This window comes from Petromyzon marinus, chromosome 2, assembly GCF_048934315.1.
Source record: "Petromyzon marinus isolate PM22_M1 ecotype Great Lakes invasive population chromosome 2, UKy_Petmar_22M1.pri1.0, whole genome shotgun sequence".
Lineage (NCBI taxonomy): Eukaryota > Metazoa > Chordata > Hyperoartia > Petromyzontiformes > Petromyzontidae > Petromyzon > Petromyzon marinus.
In genome coordinates this window covers 22,930,569-22,947,917 of record NC_133668.1, presented here as the reverse complement: position 1 = coordinate 22,947,917, position 17,349 = coordinate 22,930,569, and the positions used below count along the sequence as shown (strand labels likewise).

Sequence of the window (17,349 nt, the reverse complement as noted above, 5' to 3'; positions counted from 1 at the left end):
GGGCCTCCTACACCTATACTGAAGCCGAAACTGGATACGAAGTGTGGCTGTGTTGTCAGCACTGGGGAAAGTTTAGGTAGCCAGATGTGGTGCAACACAGCCTCGGATGCGAACCAACACCACTTGCCCATAGTCTATAAGCCTAAACTGATTAACTCATATTTAATTACTGGATATGCATCTCAGTGGCCATTGTGCTCTGTATTTCACCGACATAAAAAAACAACGAAATAACCCGGAGTGCAGGACTCGGGGAGTAACAGGTGGGCAGGCACGAGGGATGCATGGGAGACAGATGGCTGGATACAAGTAGCACAGAGGAAAGGCTTTCCCACCTTTCCCCCCCCCCCCCCATGGACTCTCCTAACGTTACCGAGTGTTTGGTAACCGTGCTCGCCCCAACAGTGTAAACGCTCGTGCTACACACGTAGGGGTGCTAAATTAAAACTAAAGTATTTATAGTTTTTCCAGGTAAGGCCCACTGAGCCCGAAAGTTATTTTTTGGAAGTGACCTGGCCACGAATGAAAGCTCAACGAAAGTGGCTTATCACGTGGACATTTACAGCAGCCAAATGCTCTAAACGCACGTCGATTCTAAATGTGGAGGGGAAAAAACGGAGAACCCGGATACAAATCCACGCAACCATGGGGAGAACGTGTAAACTCCAAATAGACGGGCATTGTCAGGTTCTGGATGGAACCTACAATCTTCCGTATACCAGCCGAGGTAGTTAACATCTTGACACCGTGGCGTATGCCGTGTGCCATGCACGTGTCCCCCCCCCCTCCACACAGGCTGGACGACCTGCTCGTGGGCGCCCCTCTCTACATGGAGCGCGGCTCCCAGGGTCGCCTGGAGGAGCTGGGCCGCGTTTATCTTTACCTGCAGCAGGCGCCGCTCAGCCTGGGTGCCGCACAGACGCTGTCCGGGCGAGACGTTTATGGCCGCTACGGCAGCGCCATCACGCCGGTTGGAGACCTCGACCAGGATGGATATAATGGTGGGCGGATTCGGTGTTGACACTAGGGGGGCACCACGGTGGCGAGATGTTGGCTACATTGCCTAGTATGCGGGCAGTCGTGGGTTCAATCCCAACCATGACACCAGTATATTTGTAGTTTGCAGTCTCTCCCCATGGTTGAGTGGACTTTTCTCCCGGGTCCTCCGGTTTTTTCCCTCCGCATTTACAATCAAGATGCATTTCGAGATTTTGGCTGCTAAACATTTCCACATGATAGGCCACTTTGTTGCGCTGTCATTTGTGGCCAGATCGCTTCTGTCAAAGAGCTATACAACTCCGTGGGCCTTAACCGGTAAAATAAAAAAAAATCGTTCAGTTGTAATAGTTTGGAGTGAATTGGAGTTCAGTGAGTTTATCTCTCCGTTGTGTTTTCGAGCCATACTACCGCCTATGGTTCAGCAAAGCAAAGATGGCCGATGCTTTGCTGCACGTGCTGGGAGGTTCCTCGGCAACCGAATTGAAAAAGCTCTGAAGCGAAACGTCTGACATCATGCTGAACAATGGGCTACAGAATGCAAAAACATCGGCACTTTACAGCACAACCATGGAAACATACTCTGAAGCGAGTTGCTTAGCCAGACGAAGTCCGTGGTTGGTTGCAGAAATCAACGTGAAATATTCCGTTATCAATATAAATCAAAAGTTGCAGTGTCAACCTACTCACATTTATTAGGCAGTACTCTTTTCTGATGTTAGTTATACAAATGTTACATTCCTTTGGCGGTAACCAGTCTGTTCTTTGGACTACCATAGCGTACTTGCCACAAGGTGATTCTCATTTTACGCACTTTGCACACAGCATGAGTATCTGAACCACTTTCGTTGGCCTCCTAATCGGTTGAGTCTGGCCACCGCACGTTAAAATAAATAGATCAAAATGATGGCCGAGCGTGATTCTGGCCATCGGATTCCTAATGTGCCAGGCAATGCCTGTTTTAAGTTAGTGCTCGCTAACAGGACTTACCTTGACAATCTGTCCAGGCTAAATGTGTGTGTGTGTGCTTGTCTTTTTGTAGTGGTGAGTGCACATTCTGTTCAAGACTACACTGGGGATTTCTGTCTTATGGGTAACCCATACCACCTGGGTCACTCTCATAACCGCCTATGGTTTCAGAGTGCACATAGCCTTGTAGAAGCACTGTGGTGACCTCGCCTCCAATTGATGTGGAATAACAGCTCCTGTGTGCATGCGTGTCTGTGTTCATCACAGACGTTGCAGTGGGAATGCCGTTTGGAGGGGAGGATGGCACCGGTGTGGTGTTTGTTTATAACGGGCGAGACACGGGCCTGATGGCTATACCATCCCAGACGCTGCGTGGACGCTGGGCATCACAGGGCCTCCCGGCCAGCTTCGGATTCGCACTCCGTGGGGGAACTGACCTCGACTCAAACGGCTACCCAGGTGATGTGCGGCTCTTCTCCTGCTGACAAGTCCCACGATCTCTTGCAGGAGGGAGGGCACTGTCGACATCCTCTTTCACCGACAAGCGACACGTAGCCCCTGAGCTTAACCTGCTCTCTCAAACTCCACACCCCCCCACCGACCCCCCCCCCCCCGCCACTCCCATCAGCTAGCGCCTATATTAGCATTTCACGCCTCTGGCATGGGAGGTATAATATATATTTTTTTAACAAGAGTCTGGTACAAACCGTAACAAGGGGGGGTTGGGGGGGGGTGGTGGACGGATAGAAACTCTGTAGACTACAGCCCGAAATCACTACTCCTGGTTATTAGATGAGGGAAGAATATTGGGCTCACTGCCCCCATCCAGGTATGTATAGGGGCGGGGGAGGGGGGGATAAGGGAAGAAGAACAAAAGTAAGGGGATAGAAGGGGCCGGGGTGGGGGGGGGAGAATATCATCTCTAAACCCGACTTTACATTCTCTCCCATGTCAAACTCTCTGACATCTACTGTTCGCTATTGCAAAGCCCTCATTTTATATCCACCTGCATTTTACATCACTGATAACCCGTGATTTTAACATCCATGTTAATGAGTTTTTATCTCAGATATTTTATGTTCACTTTGCGAATTCATGGAAGTCTTCCAACTAAGCTCATCTCCCATACCCCAGAACCATCTTCTTTGCCTTGTCATCTCCATCGCGAATTCCTTCTCTCAGAATCCGTTCACATACATGACTTTTGTTCATAATAAACGTTTTTGGGTTAGATCGCGTTATTTATAAATGTGGCGTAACCCTCCACCACCCGACATGGCCAATCGGTAAAAAAAAGTGTCACGTTGACAAAAGGTGTGTTGAAGAGTGAATCCACAACATTTACAATTTGAGTACGACGTTTCGCTGGTAATTACAACCAGCATCATCGGGCAATTTGCCAGAATGGTTTGTTGACCACAAACACAACTTACATTTTTTTTGTTCAATTCCATTCACGTCCTATCGGACACGCGTCTTCTTCACTTCTGTGTTCTCGTAACATCTATCGATTCCTACTTCATGGAATTCCAAATATCATTCGGAGCACGACCACAACTTGGTCTGAAATGTTCACGGTCCCATAGCAGGTGCCAGTATTCCGTAGGAACACCACTGTTATGTTTTGTTTTTTTAATTGATACAAGTTTTAATTCACCGTGTCCTCGGCGTGGTCGATGGTTACTTCCCATATGGCTGTTTTTAGTGGTCGCAGCACTGCAGCGCCACTTTTTATTGGGGTTACAACCCCAGTCTGCCTTGACATTTTAATTTGATGTCCATGTGCACGTTACTGCACTAACTCGCAGAAAAAAGTTGGTGAATCTATAATTTAATATGGCTCCTGAATACATTTTACAGGCTTTTATGAGGGCCTGATCTTTATGAGGCCACTGGTTATAATTTTTTTGTCGACATTTCTGTACAGTATTCTTTACAAGATGACGGTCTATCATTTTGGTTGATTACTTGTATTTTTAATGCTGAATAGTAAAATTCTTATAGATCTCGGTAAACTTAAAATGCTAATATTATTTTGCTGCAAATGTAGACTTTGGTGCTGAGCATAGGATAAATTAAGCCTTTATGTTAAACAAGTGTTTAAATATTCTTAGTTTTTTCGGTAAAGTCACGTTGAAGAGAAACAACAAAATAATATAATATATATAAAACAATAAAAATTCTCACGACGTTCCGACCATAACTCAAACGGTCATCTTCTGAAGAAGATGAGTTATGGTCGAAACGTCGTGAGAATTTTTATTGTTTTATATATATTATATTATTTTGTTGTTTCTCTTCAACGTGACTTTACCGAAAAAAAACTAAGAATATGAATTACTGCAGTCACGAAAGCTTTAAATCAAAATTTAAGTGTTTAAATGTTTGTTTTAACCTTTAGACCACATTTAAGGCATTTTTAAGCCCCGAGGTCCCCTCCCGGGGGGGGCCCCTCTTATACTGTCAGCATGGCCTGGCTTGGCAACGGCCACGCCCCCCTTCTGAAACACGCGAGAAGGTTCTAGATGTGCCCCTTCGTAACCTTTCCCCTACATCCCTCTCTCTGGCCTATCACGTGACCTGCTGTCAGCCAGGGCTGCTGCAACTGCAGATCCCCTTCCCTGCCAGCAGCCAGCGCTATGCTGCTAAGTGACCGGTTCTATGTCACTGCACAGGCATAAAGCAGTTGGCCATTACAGATGCCTCTCCAAGGCTGTATGTATCTTGACTGTTTTTTTTCAAGGCGTTTCTTTGTAGTGTGTTTACCGACGGTTGCTCGCTACATATTGTGATCCACTTATTAATTTGTGTTTTTGTTGAAGGTTTTTAAGTTTGTTGTTTGTTGGTTGTGTTTGCACGTATGTTTGTACTTGGGTGCTTTGCATGTGTACAAGTGTGGTAGAAGTCTTGTATACGTGGAGACCGATCGTTAAAACATTACTGTGATGTTGGTGATCAAGATTCGCATCTTGCTTGTGCACGTTTGTGACGATCAGCAATGTGGGTTCTGGCCCATGCCTGGGTCAATTGTGCATAAAGTAATTGCTGGCAGGAGTGTATCAACATCAGTACTGGCGAAACAAAGGTGGCTGGGTGTGGTGTTGTACCGGTGCTCGTTAACAGCATACTTCCCACAGTATATACAGGATTGCAAAGGGGATCTTTGTCTCTGTGTGTGTTGGTTTAGCATGGTCTACTTTAGGAGGTCCTCCACACTGTGATGACATTGCTGACAACGACTGGGCTATTTTAAATTAAGTATTTGATCACAGGCTGAGCTGGAGTTGGTGACCTCCATGCTCTGGTTCAGCTGTGCTTGGTAACCTCCATGTCACCTCTTGTATTCCTGCTTGCGTGCATTGTTTGGATGGTGGGTTGTATCTAATCCCCCCACCTATCCAGATGGTTTTGTATATCATCAATTTAAATATTATTTCTTTGCGCAGCCTCTCGCGCACAGTGCATCTGTTGGGGTGTGCGAGACCAGTTTACGTAGAGTATGAAGTTTACACAATACAACAATTTATAGTAGGTGGGTGTTTGGCAAATATAATGTCAACATTTTATTACACAGTGAGAGTTGACATCGGTGATGCAGCTTTGAATCTGCAGTACAATGTATTCCAGATCGCCATATTCCCCCCACAGTCTGCTGTGTACATGTTACATCTGTATGCATAACGAATGTGATTTGAGCTGCGTCCAGTAAGCAGGCTGCTGTTAGCGACAGCCAGGCATAGTGGCACACATCTCATATAGAGCTTTGAAGGCAAGGGTTGTTTGATCGTATTGATATCGCGTTTTAGATTTTGGTTGATTCTCCCAAACCCGCTGTGCTGTGAGGTAATACATTTGCTTCTATACAGTGAGGGAAAAAAGTATTTGATCCCCTGCTGATTTTGTACGTTTGCCCACTGACAAAGAAATGATCAGTCTATAATTTTAATGGTAGGTTTATTTGAACAGTGAGAGACAGAATAACAACAACAAAAAATCCAGAAAAACGCATGTCAAAAATGTTATAAATTGATTTGCATTTTTTTAATGAGGGAAATAAGTATTTGACCCCCTCTCCATCAAAAAAGATTTCTGGCTCCCAGGTGTCTTTTATACAGGTAACGAGGTGAGATTAGGAGCACACTCTTAAAGGGAGTGCTCCTAATCTCATCTTGTTACCTGTATAAAAGACACCTGTCCACAGAAGCAATCAATCAATCAGATTCCAAACTCTCCACCATGGCCAAGACCAAAGAGCTCTCCAAGGATGTCAGGGACAAGATTGTAGACCTACGCAAGGCTGCAATGGGTACAAGACCATTGCCAAGCAGCTTGGTGAGAAGATGACAACAGTTGGTGCGATTATTCGCAAATGGAAGAAACACAAAATAACTGTCAATCTCCCTTGCCCTGGGGCTCCATGCAAGGTCTCACCTCGTGGAGTTGCAATGATCATGAGAACGGTGAGGAATCAGCCCAGAACTACACGGGAGAATCTTGTCAATGATCTCAAGGCAGCTGGGACCATAGTCACCAAGAAAGCAATTGGTAACACACTACGCCGTGAAGAACTGAAATCCTGCAGCGCCCGCAAGGTCCCCCTGCTCAAGAAAGCACATATACATGCCCGTCTGAAGTTTGCCAATGAACATCTGAATGATTCAGAGGACAACTGGGTGAAAGTGTTGTGGTCAGATGAGACCAAAATGGAGCTCTTTGGCATCAACTCAATTCGCCGTGTTTGGAGGAGGAATGCTGCCTATGACCCCTAGAACACCATCCCCACCGTCAAACATGGAGGTGGAAACATTATGCTTTGGGGGTGTTTTTCTGCTAAGGGGACAGGACAACTTCACCGCATCAAAGGGACGATGGACGGGGTCATGTACCGTCAAATCTTGGGTGAGAACCTCCTTCCCTCAGCCAGGGCATTGAAAATGGGTTGTGGATGGGTATTCCAGCATGACAATGACCCAAAACACACGGCCAAGGCAACAAAGGAGTGGCTCAAGAAGAAGCACATTAAGGTCCTGGAGTGGCCTAGCCAGTCTCCAGACCTTCATCCCATAGAAAATCTGTGGAGGGAGCTAAAGGTTCGAGTTGCCAAACGTCAGCCTCGAAACCTTAATGACTTAGAGAAGATCTGCAAAGAGGAGTGGGACAAAATCCCTCTTGAGATGTGTGCAAACCTGGTGGCCAACTACAAGAAACGTCTGACCTCTGTGATTGCCAACAAGGGTTTTGCCACCAAGTACTAAGCCATGTTTTGCACAGGGGTCAAATACTTATTTCCCTCATTAAAATGCAAATCAATTTATAACATCTTTGACATGCGTTTTTCTGGATTTTGTTGTTATTCTGTCTCTCACTGTTAAAATAAACCTACCATTAAAATTATAGGCTGATCATTTCTTTGTCAGTGGGCAAACTACAAAATCAGCAGGGTATCAAATACTTTTTTCCCTCACAGTGTACAGTGTCTTTATGGTGCCAATACAGAAAGTCGGTTCACAAACATGTCGACTGACCTTTGAGTGTTGTGGATTCGCTTGCATGGCATGTCTATGGGCACAGTCTGAATTTGCCAAATATTGCAAATGTACGAGTCTCCTGAAAAGGTCGTTAGGCTTGATGAGGCTTTCCTGAGTAAATTAATTTATGGATATGAATTGTTGGTCTAATGTTTCATTCCGGTAAGTGTACATTTATCAAAGCTAAACGACTGATTTTTTTACAGATGAGACATTGGGGTTGTTTTATCCTTTCCAGATGGGATTGTGAGGCCCTATAAACTTTTCACTTTGAACTTGTGTTGTTTTGCTTTGATGCTTACTGTTCTGTAGCATTTACATTGTTTTGCCACTGTAGGGTAAGTGATAGACTTAGTAAGAATAAAAATATATTATCCATAATCAGAATTACTCTAAATTGAATAATTAAACATGTTTTTCGTCTTTTAAATAGCATTACATCTGCACAAGGAAGTAACGGACATCTTTTCATACCACTGTTTAGCCTTAACAATCATTTATTGAAAGCTGTTATAAACAGGTGAGAGCCCATACATAACAGGTGTGCTGTAATGGAGACGTTATTTATGTTTTAACAGAGATTTATGTATAGTTTTTAGTTGCACATATTGCTTGGACATTTAGTAAGGCCCCTAATGATAGGGGTTGGCTGTTTTCTCAGAAGTAAATGGAATGGCAATAATCTATCTGACATTTCTAATAATTCCACTGATTCCATTTTTTGTCACGTTTGTTAGGTTCAAATATATATGTTGGGAATGCTATATTTATATTTGCCATACTATAGACCAAGCAGGTAAACATGGTTGATATGATACGTGCTAACAAATATAAGTACATTTAAATCAGCAGAAGAAAATGTTTGTACATGAAGTAATTTTTTATAGGCACATTCTTTCAAGAGTAACTCTACTAGGAAGCAATTCTACTTGAGTGGATTGCATTCATATCTGATATTTCATGGGTGCTGGAGTACAGCAGGCAATGAATGCTATGATTGAGAGGCAGCATTTAAGCTCTTATTTTTACATACATGGCCTCCAATTTCAGCAGTAACATCCTGTAATGAGGGTTGCCGCAACTGCAGATTGGGCAGCGTTGGGACATATTGTCGCAGCTGTCCATATTTTACAGCGAGCAGCGCTTGATGTGGCAAAGTATCAGACATCCACCAAAGGGGTATCGGCTTTTCCCACCGCCACCAGCTGTTTGACCTCTTGCTGCAACTTTCAGTTTATGAAAGCCCTTTTAACGAATTAACTAAAACCCAACAATTATGCTTACCCCATTTGCAACGGCAAAAAAAAATCTGGCTTTTTAAACAAAGTCGGCCAGGATGCTATCATGAATATTGCTTTCTGGGTCTTTTTGAAATGTGTGTAATGAGGCGGGTTTTAAACGGGCACCGCGCCAATTAGGAGACGTTGAAAGGGCAGGCAGGAAGCCAAGACACGAGATTACGGAGGCATCTCTAACACGGGGGTGTCGTGCACAGTTGTTTGCAGAGAAATGTCTGCTGCTGTTTTTGGAAGCTCTTTAATGTGGTCCCCTGATTTTGATTGGCGATGATTTTTAATTATTGGGGATACAAATATAGTACTTTTTCCTGAACTTTATGCTCTGTGTGTGTGTGTACGCGCATACATGGAGAGCGGTAGTGTAGCGATTGGCGTGCTGTGCTACGAACTCGGCAATCCGAGTTCCATTGCGGCTCACGGCCACCGTTGGTGATGATTATTTGAACTGATCCTGGGCCTCCTTTGGTCGATTCGGCCTCAAATGAGTATCTGGTGCAATGTGTAAACATCGCCACTTTGGAGTCAAAGGCGATTGGCCGTGGTGCTGGCCACCCACCCCCTCGTGTACCTTGCAGGCCTTCATAGGTGCTCGCTAACAGCACTTGCCCCGAACAGTCCGAGGCTATACGGGGGATCTTTGAGGCAGCTGTGGTGGTTTCTGATGTGGGTGGATGCTTCTTTTGGCGAGGTGACTTCTATAAGCTAAAAGAAGGAGCAGCAATGGGCTCTCCTTTGTCTCCTGTGATAGCGAATTTGTACATGGAAGATTTTGAAACAAAAGCAATAGCTTCAAGCACACTAAAACCATCTGCTTGGTTTAGATATGTGGGTGACACATTTGTGGTCTGGCCACTAGGTAAAGATACACTGAACGCATTTCAAAATCATATCAACTCGCAAAACGCATCCATCCAGTTCACCATGGAAGTGGAAGCTGACAGAACTCTAACATTTTGGGATATTCTGCTCGGACGGGGTCAAACTGGTAAAATAACACACAGTGCTTACCAAAAAAAAACGAATACTGACGCCTATCTGAATGCAGTCACACCATCGCCCCGCGCAGAAATCTGCTCTTATCAAGACACTCATTCATCGGGCTAAGAAAGTGTCAGATGATGATAGTCTGAGAAGTGAAATTCATCTTGTTAAAGAAGTGCTGCAAATGAACCGTTACAAGAGCATTGAAACTGCACAAGCAATGAAAATGATAAAAAAATACCGTACATTGCGGGAGTAACTGATAAACTAGCCAGATGTTTGGAGAAATGAAACCGAGTCAAATTTGGCACAGTACATAAAATACAGAAATTAATATCTGGTACAAAAGATGTATTAGGGAAGCTATCAACAGAAGGTATGTACAGGATTAACTGCACATCTGGTAAATGTTATGTTGGACAAACAGGACGAATGATCAGCACGCGAATAAAAGAACATCAGAGAAATAGTAAATTCTCCCAAATACAACTGTCAGCAGTAGCAGAACACACGTGCCAACAAGGACACTCAATTGATTTTGATAATGTTGAAGTTCTGTGCAAAACTAGCTACTACTGGCCCAAGACTAATTAGAGAATCTATCGAATTTGAAAGAAATCAAAATAACTTTAACCGTTCGGATAGCTACCGTCTTAGTGCTGCGTGGAAGCGAATAATCAAGTAATACAGTCTTTAAATGCATGCCTACAAAGGGCAGCGTACTTCAATAGGGATTACCGTTGGTAGGGCTATTTTAATAAACACAATAGACAGGAAGGACAAGTTAAAGGACTCGCATAATGCACATCCATAATATACGTTGCCTCAGTAATCCCTCCACATTGTGCAAGAGCGCAGAAGGGTGGTCACCAGGATTCAGGCTGCATAAGTAACGAAACAGGTGGACTTCTCCACAAATCTGGCTGTCGCCTGATGAAGCTAGTTGTAATTACTGGAGAAACGTCGTACTCAGATTGTAAATGTTGTGGCTTGGCTCTCCAACACACCGGTGTGCTGTACTAGTGACGAATTGGCACGTTCTGTTTTACGTGACAACCCTTACTAGTTGGCTGTGTCAGGTGGTGGCGGGTTTTAACGACACATTTATATATTTACGCGATCTAACCCAAAAATCGCTTATGGATGATATTGGTCGTGAAAGCCTACGTGTTAAAGGGGGTGGATGTTTTTTGTGTGTGTGTGTTTATATCTACACGCGTGTGTTGTTAGAGTATTTGTAGTTTAATCAAAAAGATACAGATAAGTTACGTTTCATATAATTAGTCAATTAAACCTTTTTAATGCAACTACAGTGCGGCAGACGTAATTTGGTGCTTACACTTATAGAACAGTTTCAGGATATTTTATCTTGAACGGATGTGGGATTTGTTGTTCCAGTTTTTCAATGACAACATTATTAAGATACCAGTGTTGAGGCACGTCATTTGAAAGCTGGTGGGAAATTATGACTTTCAGTATCTGGCTATCCCTTCAATCAGAAAACTGTTTGTGAAGGAAATAGATTATCGACTGTAAACATTTTGTAGTTTTTTATTTATGTAATCGGGATGACTACATTTGGTGAATTTTCGCAATTTTGGACGCCATTATTTCTCGTATTTTGATGGCTAAAATAAAACCAAGTGCAACTTGGTAGTTTCAGGAACTGGCCTGCGGTAGTGTGTGATGAAGGCTTGAGAGAAGAAATGCTCAAAACCTCTGGCCAAGCCCGGACAACTGCACGTGGATTGCTATTGACTGCAACAACAACAACAACTTAGGGGCCGTCCATAAATGACGTAATGCACATGGGGGGAGGGGGGGTCAGACATTTGTGCCGATGTGTGACGAGGGGGGGGGGTTGAGAAATGTGACGTCACATCAAAATGCGCAACTTTAAATAAATATAGACAACACGTTCTACTGAATGAAATAGACTTTTTGATAAATGTTTTCTCCTGCAACATCAGAGTGCAGCGCCACATTAAATACGCACTACAATGACAATAGTTTAAAGCGATTTGAAGCATGTTTTATATATTTTTTGGGGGGAGGGGGCAGAGCTTTGTGACGTCATTTGAGGGGGGTCTGATTTTTTGTGACGTCGTGTGACGACGGGGGGGGGGGGGGTCAAAAATCGTCAAATCGCGTGACGTCATTTATGGATGGCCCCTTACGTGATAAAACAAACAAGGCAATTTATTGTCTACAGCAAAAAGTGATTAATTTCAGATAATGTGTTAGCGAGGCAGTATGTTTTAAGAGCAAAGTTTATCAATTGGGCATGCAATCTTAAAAAAAAACCAGTCAGACAGATCGTCCATGTTGGCATACAGATTGTGTGTACAGGCATTCGGGGTAAGTGATGTTAGTGAGTATTGGTACATGAAGGGATGTGATCAGCAACACAACCACCAGCTGAGTGCTTGGAGAGAAACCCCACTCATGCGAGTGTTAAACAGGGAATTCTGCTGATAGGTCAACCTACTCGCTCTACTGCCTCTTACAGAACCCCTCTGCCCTGTAAGTTGGTGTGTCATGCTAATGATGGCACTATCTTTGCCATCATTATTAACATGGAGACCCCTCCGCTTCCAAATTGCTGCATTACAGGCATGCATTGTCACCGCAATGAGAGGAAATTCAATAATGAATTGTACAACATTCAGAGATAATTTTACATTGTTGCTCTAGCCCCCAACGCTATGTCGCACAATTGTACCTACAAACAGAATCGGTCTGCAAACGGTCGAACAATTGCCACCCTAAGTGGCGGCAGTTCTGAATTACTCTGGGTTATACAAACCCCAACACAAGGGAAAGCCCTTTTAGCTTCAGTGCAAGTAGCTCTGGCCTTTGGTTAACCTATGAGCTGCCGTCGCCTCCAGGTCTAACTGGCACAGGATTCAGGCTGCATAATGACCCCATAATTACTGCTTTCGGTAAAAAAAACGGTTCCAAATAATGACTGTTATTTTTCCTGCAAAGATGGCAGCAGATAGGTGCGTGGTTATAAACGGGAGAGTCAAATGGGAAAACATTTTAAGGAACTGGGCCAGCACTGCGATTGCTCCAGAGTGGTACGGTCTGCTTTTGAAAGATTAATTGTTGGGTTACATGGGGTCTACAAAATGGCACACCACTGATTGTGAGTTTCCATTGTAACCAAGTGACCTTCATTTAATTGTTAATGTTGTGCAAAAAAAAAAGTCTGCCGACTCTGTCTGAACCCAAGTAGTATCAAAGCAAAGTCATTTTCTCCCACAATGGTTTCGTGCAAGCCACAGCGAAGGCTTATAAACATCCTGCAGTGAAGACCCGTGTGGTTTTGGCTCTCACTCTGAGCTACAACAACACACGTAGCACGTGTACTGCGGGCAGAGAAGAAGCACCGGCTCTCGGTGCTCGGTTTCAGAAGGGGGGGAGGGCAGGCAGGGGGCATTGACCGAGCAATGGCAAGAAGTGTCAGGGCTACATTGCACGTGTGTGGACTCCACTCGACTCTTGGGTGCACTTAATTTTATTGCACCTTAAGAAGCTGTAATTTGCCTTTTAATTTTTGCTACTGACATTAATGTCTTACGAATGACTAGTTTCAACCTTTTCTGGCTCTTTTTTTTCGAATGGAATTTTAAATGTGCAATTTGCAATGTGCAATTTTTCCCAGTGTCGTGTGATCGAGAGATGCTACATCAACATGGTCACATCATTTGTTAGTCTGGCCAGCAGCACACGCTCAGCGCCGCACATGGCATGTATACACACCGACGTGTTTTTCTTTTCACGCCACTGTTAATGTGTTTGTGGAATGCGTGTGTGGATATGTTAACCTTAATTGTGCCAAATAGTTTTACAGATGGAATAAGAAAATTGTATGTTTTTTATATTTACACAAAATATATTATTTTTTTTAAACACAGATAATTATCCGAAAAGTTAAATTAATTTAAAAAAATGTATCGAAATTTTTCATCTTTGCCCCTTTTTTTTCCCATGACGCCTGACGTGGCTATTTGAAGAATACCAGTGAGCCTCGAGATTTGCAGAACTTCCTCTGCATAGAGGCAGAAACACTTTGGCCACGATCTTAATATCAAAGGAGCTATTTCTAAATGTTAACTCTTGTTCATTCGGATTGAAAGCGGTGCCACACACTTTACAGCATTAGAGTTGTTTTCCCCCTGTAAGAGGTTTCAGTTGGAGTTTTTAAAACGGTTTTTCAGTTTCTCTCATAGAAGTGCTCTCCCCTATCCTTTGGCTTCTTACATTCTTTGTGAATGTGGAGCATATTGGCAGGCTCATAGCACCTCATTGGGTCCTCTGCAAGTTATATTGCATATTAGCACCTTTGCAAGAGTGATAAAAAAATGCTTCTCAATGAAAGGCAATTTCATATAAACGGGAGACAGATTTTGACAGTTCAGAACAATTGTCTTCTGCTATGTCAGCACACTCTATACACTGTGATGCATATTTAATACATTTGAAGACAATTCTGAATACAGAGTAATACTATTATTAGTATGACTTTCATGAATCGCTTAATAATAACATGTCCTGACCAATGTGTTTTAAGAACCAAGCTGCACTGCCACTCCTCCAATCCCTACTTCTCTGGATGCAGATAAGGTTCAGTGGAATCAGCCAAACTTAGAATAAATGACCACCTCCCAATAAGCGGGGTGGGGGGGGGAGCTTTTCTCTCATCCGGATTGGATGGCATCGCATAACCACAAATAGTCTTGGTTGACCAGCTGTTGGGAATCCTGAACTTCCAGATAATCATGTCTCCCTGCATCAATACCCAATCGAAATATACATAAGCAACAAGTTAGAGAATTGGAACCGCCTTCGTAGCAGGTGAAACGAAAGGAATTTTACGAGTAAAAACAATTTCCTGTTCAGCTTTTCATCCAAATATAAATAGTCCGCTTTTAGAGCTTGACCTTCCGTCCAGTGGGTGCTTTGTGAGAGCTATATACATCATCTTCGGTCGGCTCACGAGCAACACATTTCTGACTTGGCTCTATTTCTTTGGCCACTATTACTGCTTCAATCAATCTCAATCGTCATTCTTATTTATAGATATGTTTTACTGCATCTATGCACCTGGTCTTCTAAAGATATCTAAAACCATTTTGGATTTCAAGTGAGTTTTGTTAAGAAGTTTTGATGTTGATTAGTTGAGTTATTTGTTGCTCGTGCATTTAAGTTTTAGTTAAAATAATGTTTTTGTAACTATAGGACATTGCTGTTGAAGTTTGAATACAAATGGGTGTACTACATATAAATACACAAACCTATTGCTGTGATCCTAGCTGGCCCATGCCCACATTGTAAATACATTACCAGAAAAAAATGCAATGGACTTGTTAATTAAATACTTTGTTAATCGGTGCATGCAAGTGTTGCCAGCATCACGAAGCGTGAACAGCGCTGATCTCCGATGAGCGATGATGGTTAAATTGAACATTATTCCCGGTGATGATGGGCGTGTCGTTGTTTAGCTTGACACTCGAATGGGGTTTCGTTTCAGAACGTTATAGGGGGTAATATAAATGGGCGTTGTGTTTCGCTATGTATGGACAATAGGAAATGATGTCGTATATATTTCCCTCCTGTTTTTATTACAGATTTGATTGTTGGAGCCTTCGGAGTGGACAAGGCCATTGTGTATAGGTGAGTGTTGCACTGTTAACCTAAACTATTTCCTGTTTTGCCAGGTAAGGGCCACTGAGCTATACAGCTATATTTCATAGGTGACTTGGCTACAACTGATAGCCCAATGAATTGGCTTATCACGTGGACATTTCCAGCAGCCAAATACTCTAAACACATGTTTCTATTTGGGGAGGGGAAAAAAAACGGAGGATCTGGAGAAAAACCTACACGACCACGGGGAGAACATGCAAACTCTGAATATGAACGGGTCTCGGTGTAGGAATCTAACCCACGCACCCCTGTATATGAGGAAAACGAGCAGATTAGTTTGGCAGGAGCATTGGAAGAGATTGTCTCTTAGTTAACACCCATATACACGTAGTCATTAGGTTTCAGCACATTGAGTGATAAAGAACGCACATTGTTTTGGAAATAATCGATCCACCTTTTTGTAATAGTCATAATGTTTACATTGTTCCCTGTGATGAAAATCATGATGGTAACCTTAAACTCGGTTTGACAATAAATATTTAAATTGATGTAAGAGGAAAATTACTAGTTTAAAATTGCATTAAAAAACCATGGCCACACTTCCCCTATTATAACAAACGAAGTGTTTTTTTTTGGACATGCAATTTCAATTTAAAATACATCTCGCCATGTCACTGACTGCATGGCTGCTCCGTGTCTTCATATAAAACCCGTCTTCGGAAAGAAAGATCAATTCTGAACGGGGACACAATCTGCTGCTTGTGCAGCTACGATTATCCATAAGCGTGGACTGAAACTTAGAGCAGTCGGGTGCAACATGTGGTTGGAAAGTCATGCCAGCGTTAACATCATTGGTCACGGTGATGCATTCACCGATGTTGCTGGGTCATGGTGAGTGCTCTCGCGTTACAGCGGGGGGGTGGGGAGAGCTGCTCGTTGAGACCGACAGTCCCGGCGCTGCTCATGCTGGCGTGCGGTGTTCCTGTGTGACCCACCGGGTGCAGTGCTTGGGAGAAATGTTGTGGCCCATTTAGGTTATCTGCAAATGCTGCAGTGTAACCGTATCTGGCGTTCAATTTGCCGTGCCTCGCTGCAGGACGCACAAAGGCTGCACACGAGGGCTCTGTTTCTGACACAGCTTGATGCCCGCGTGATTGTCGTCAAGTCATTCCTGTTGACCCGTGCCTGTCCCAAGTCGTGCGAGAGGCGAACTACGCACAGGGCGACAATCTGTATCACTGCTGAGGTTACAGGGCAGCAGCACTCAACGTGGGGGCGCTCTCTTTGTATGGCGTGACACATCATTGTTGGCTACGTGCAGTGCGAAATAAGTTCAACATACCTACATAATGTTAGTTGGATGGATGTATTCAGTGTTAAGGGAATGGGTAGTAGATGATTTGGTTATTGTATTCGTAGAAATGTAAATATTGCTTTATATTATAAATGTATGCATACGCATATCTTTATTCATGATTCCTTTGTTAACATGTGCATGTGTGTACACATACGAGCATATGCATATGCAGTATACTATGTGTTTGTATGTATGGCACAAATAAAGCCACATACTCTAGGAATAGTATATGCAAATAGTGCAATCCTATAAGAGTGCATTGCAGTATTTAAAAATAGCATTTATGTAATCACATAATAAATAACATTATTCTTGACTTAACAATGGCCTTGCTTCTTGGTAATCAGTTGTGGGTTTATGGAGCTGCTGCTCCTTGGCCTAGGCATGTGAATGTCACCACTTGTGGCAGTACCACTGGAGCCGAGTTACCCATCTCTTACTACTTTGGAAGATTTTTTTTTAATGCCTATAAAATGAAATGGCAACGGCAGCAATGTTGTTAATCGTTGCTGAAGTCTGACTCCCCGGGGTCTTATTCCATGACCCCTTGCCTGGCTCTAGAGAAGAA

General features: G+C 43.3%; 1 protein-coding gene across 1 annotated transcript in view; it reads left to right on the top strand.

Annotated features, from left to right (window-relative positions):
* Positions 1-17,349, top strand: part of LOC116944898 (integrin alpha-8-like) — a 124,636-nt gene that overhangs the window by 51,964 nt on the left and 55,323 nt on the right. Inside the window, exons 12-14 of the mRNA XM_032958791.2 lie at positions 796-1,001; positions 2,233-2,424; positions 15,406-15,451. Coding sequence (XP_032814682.2) covers positions 796-1,001; positions 2,233-2,424; positions 15,406-15,451 — 444 coding nt within the window. The remainder of the gene's footprint in view (positions 1-795; positions 1,002-2,232; positions 2,425-15,405; positions 15,452-17,349) is intronic.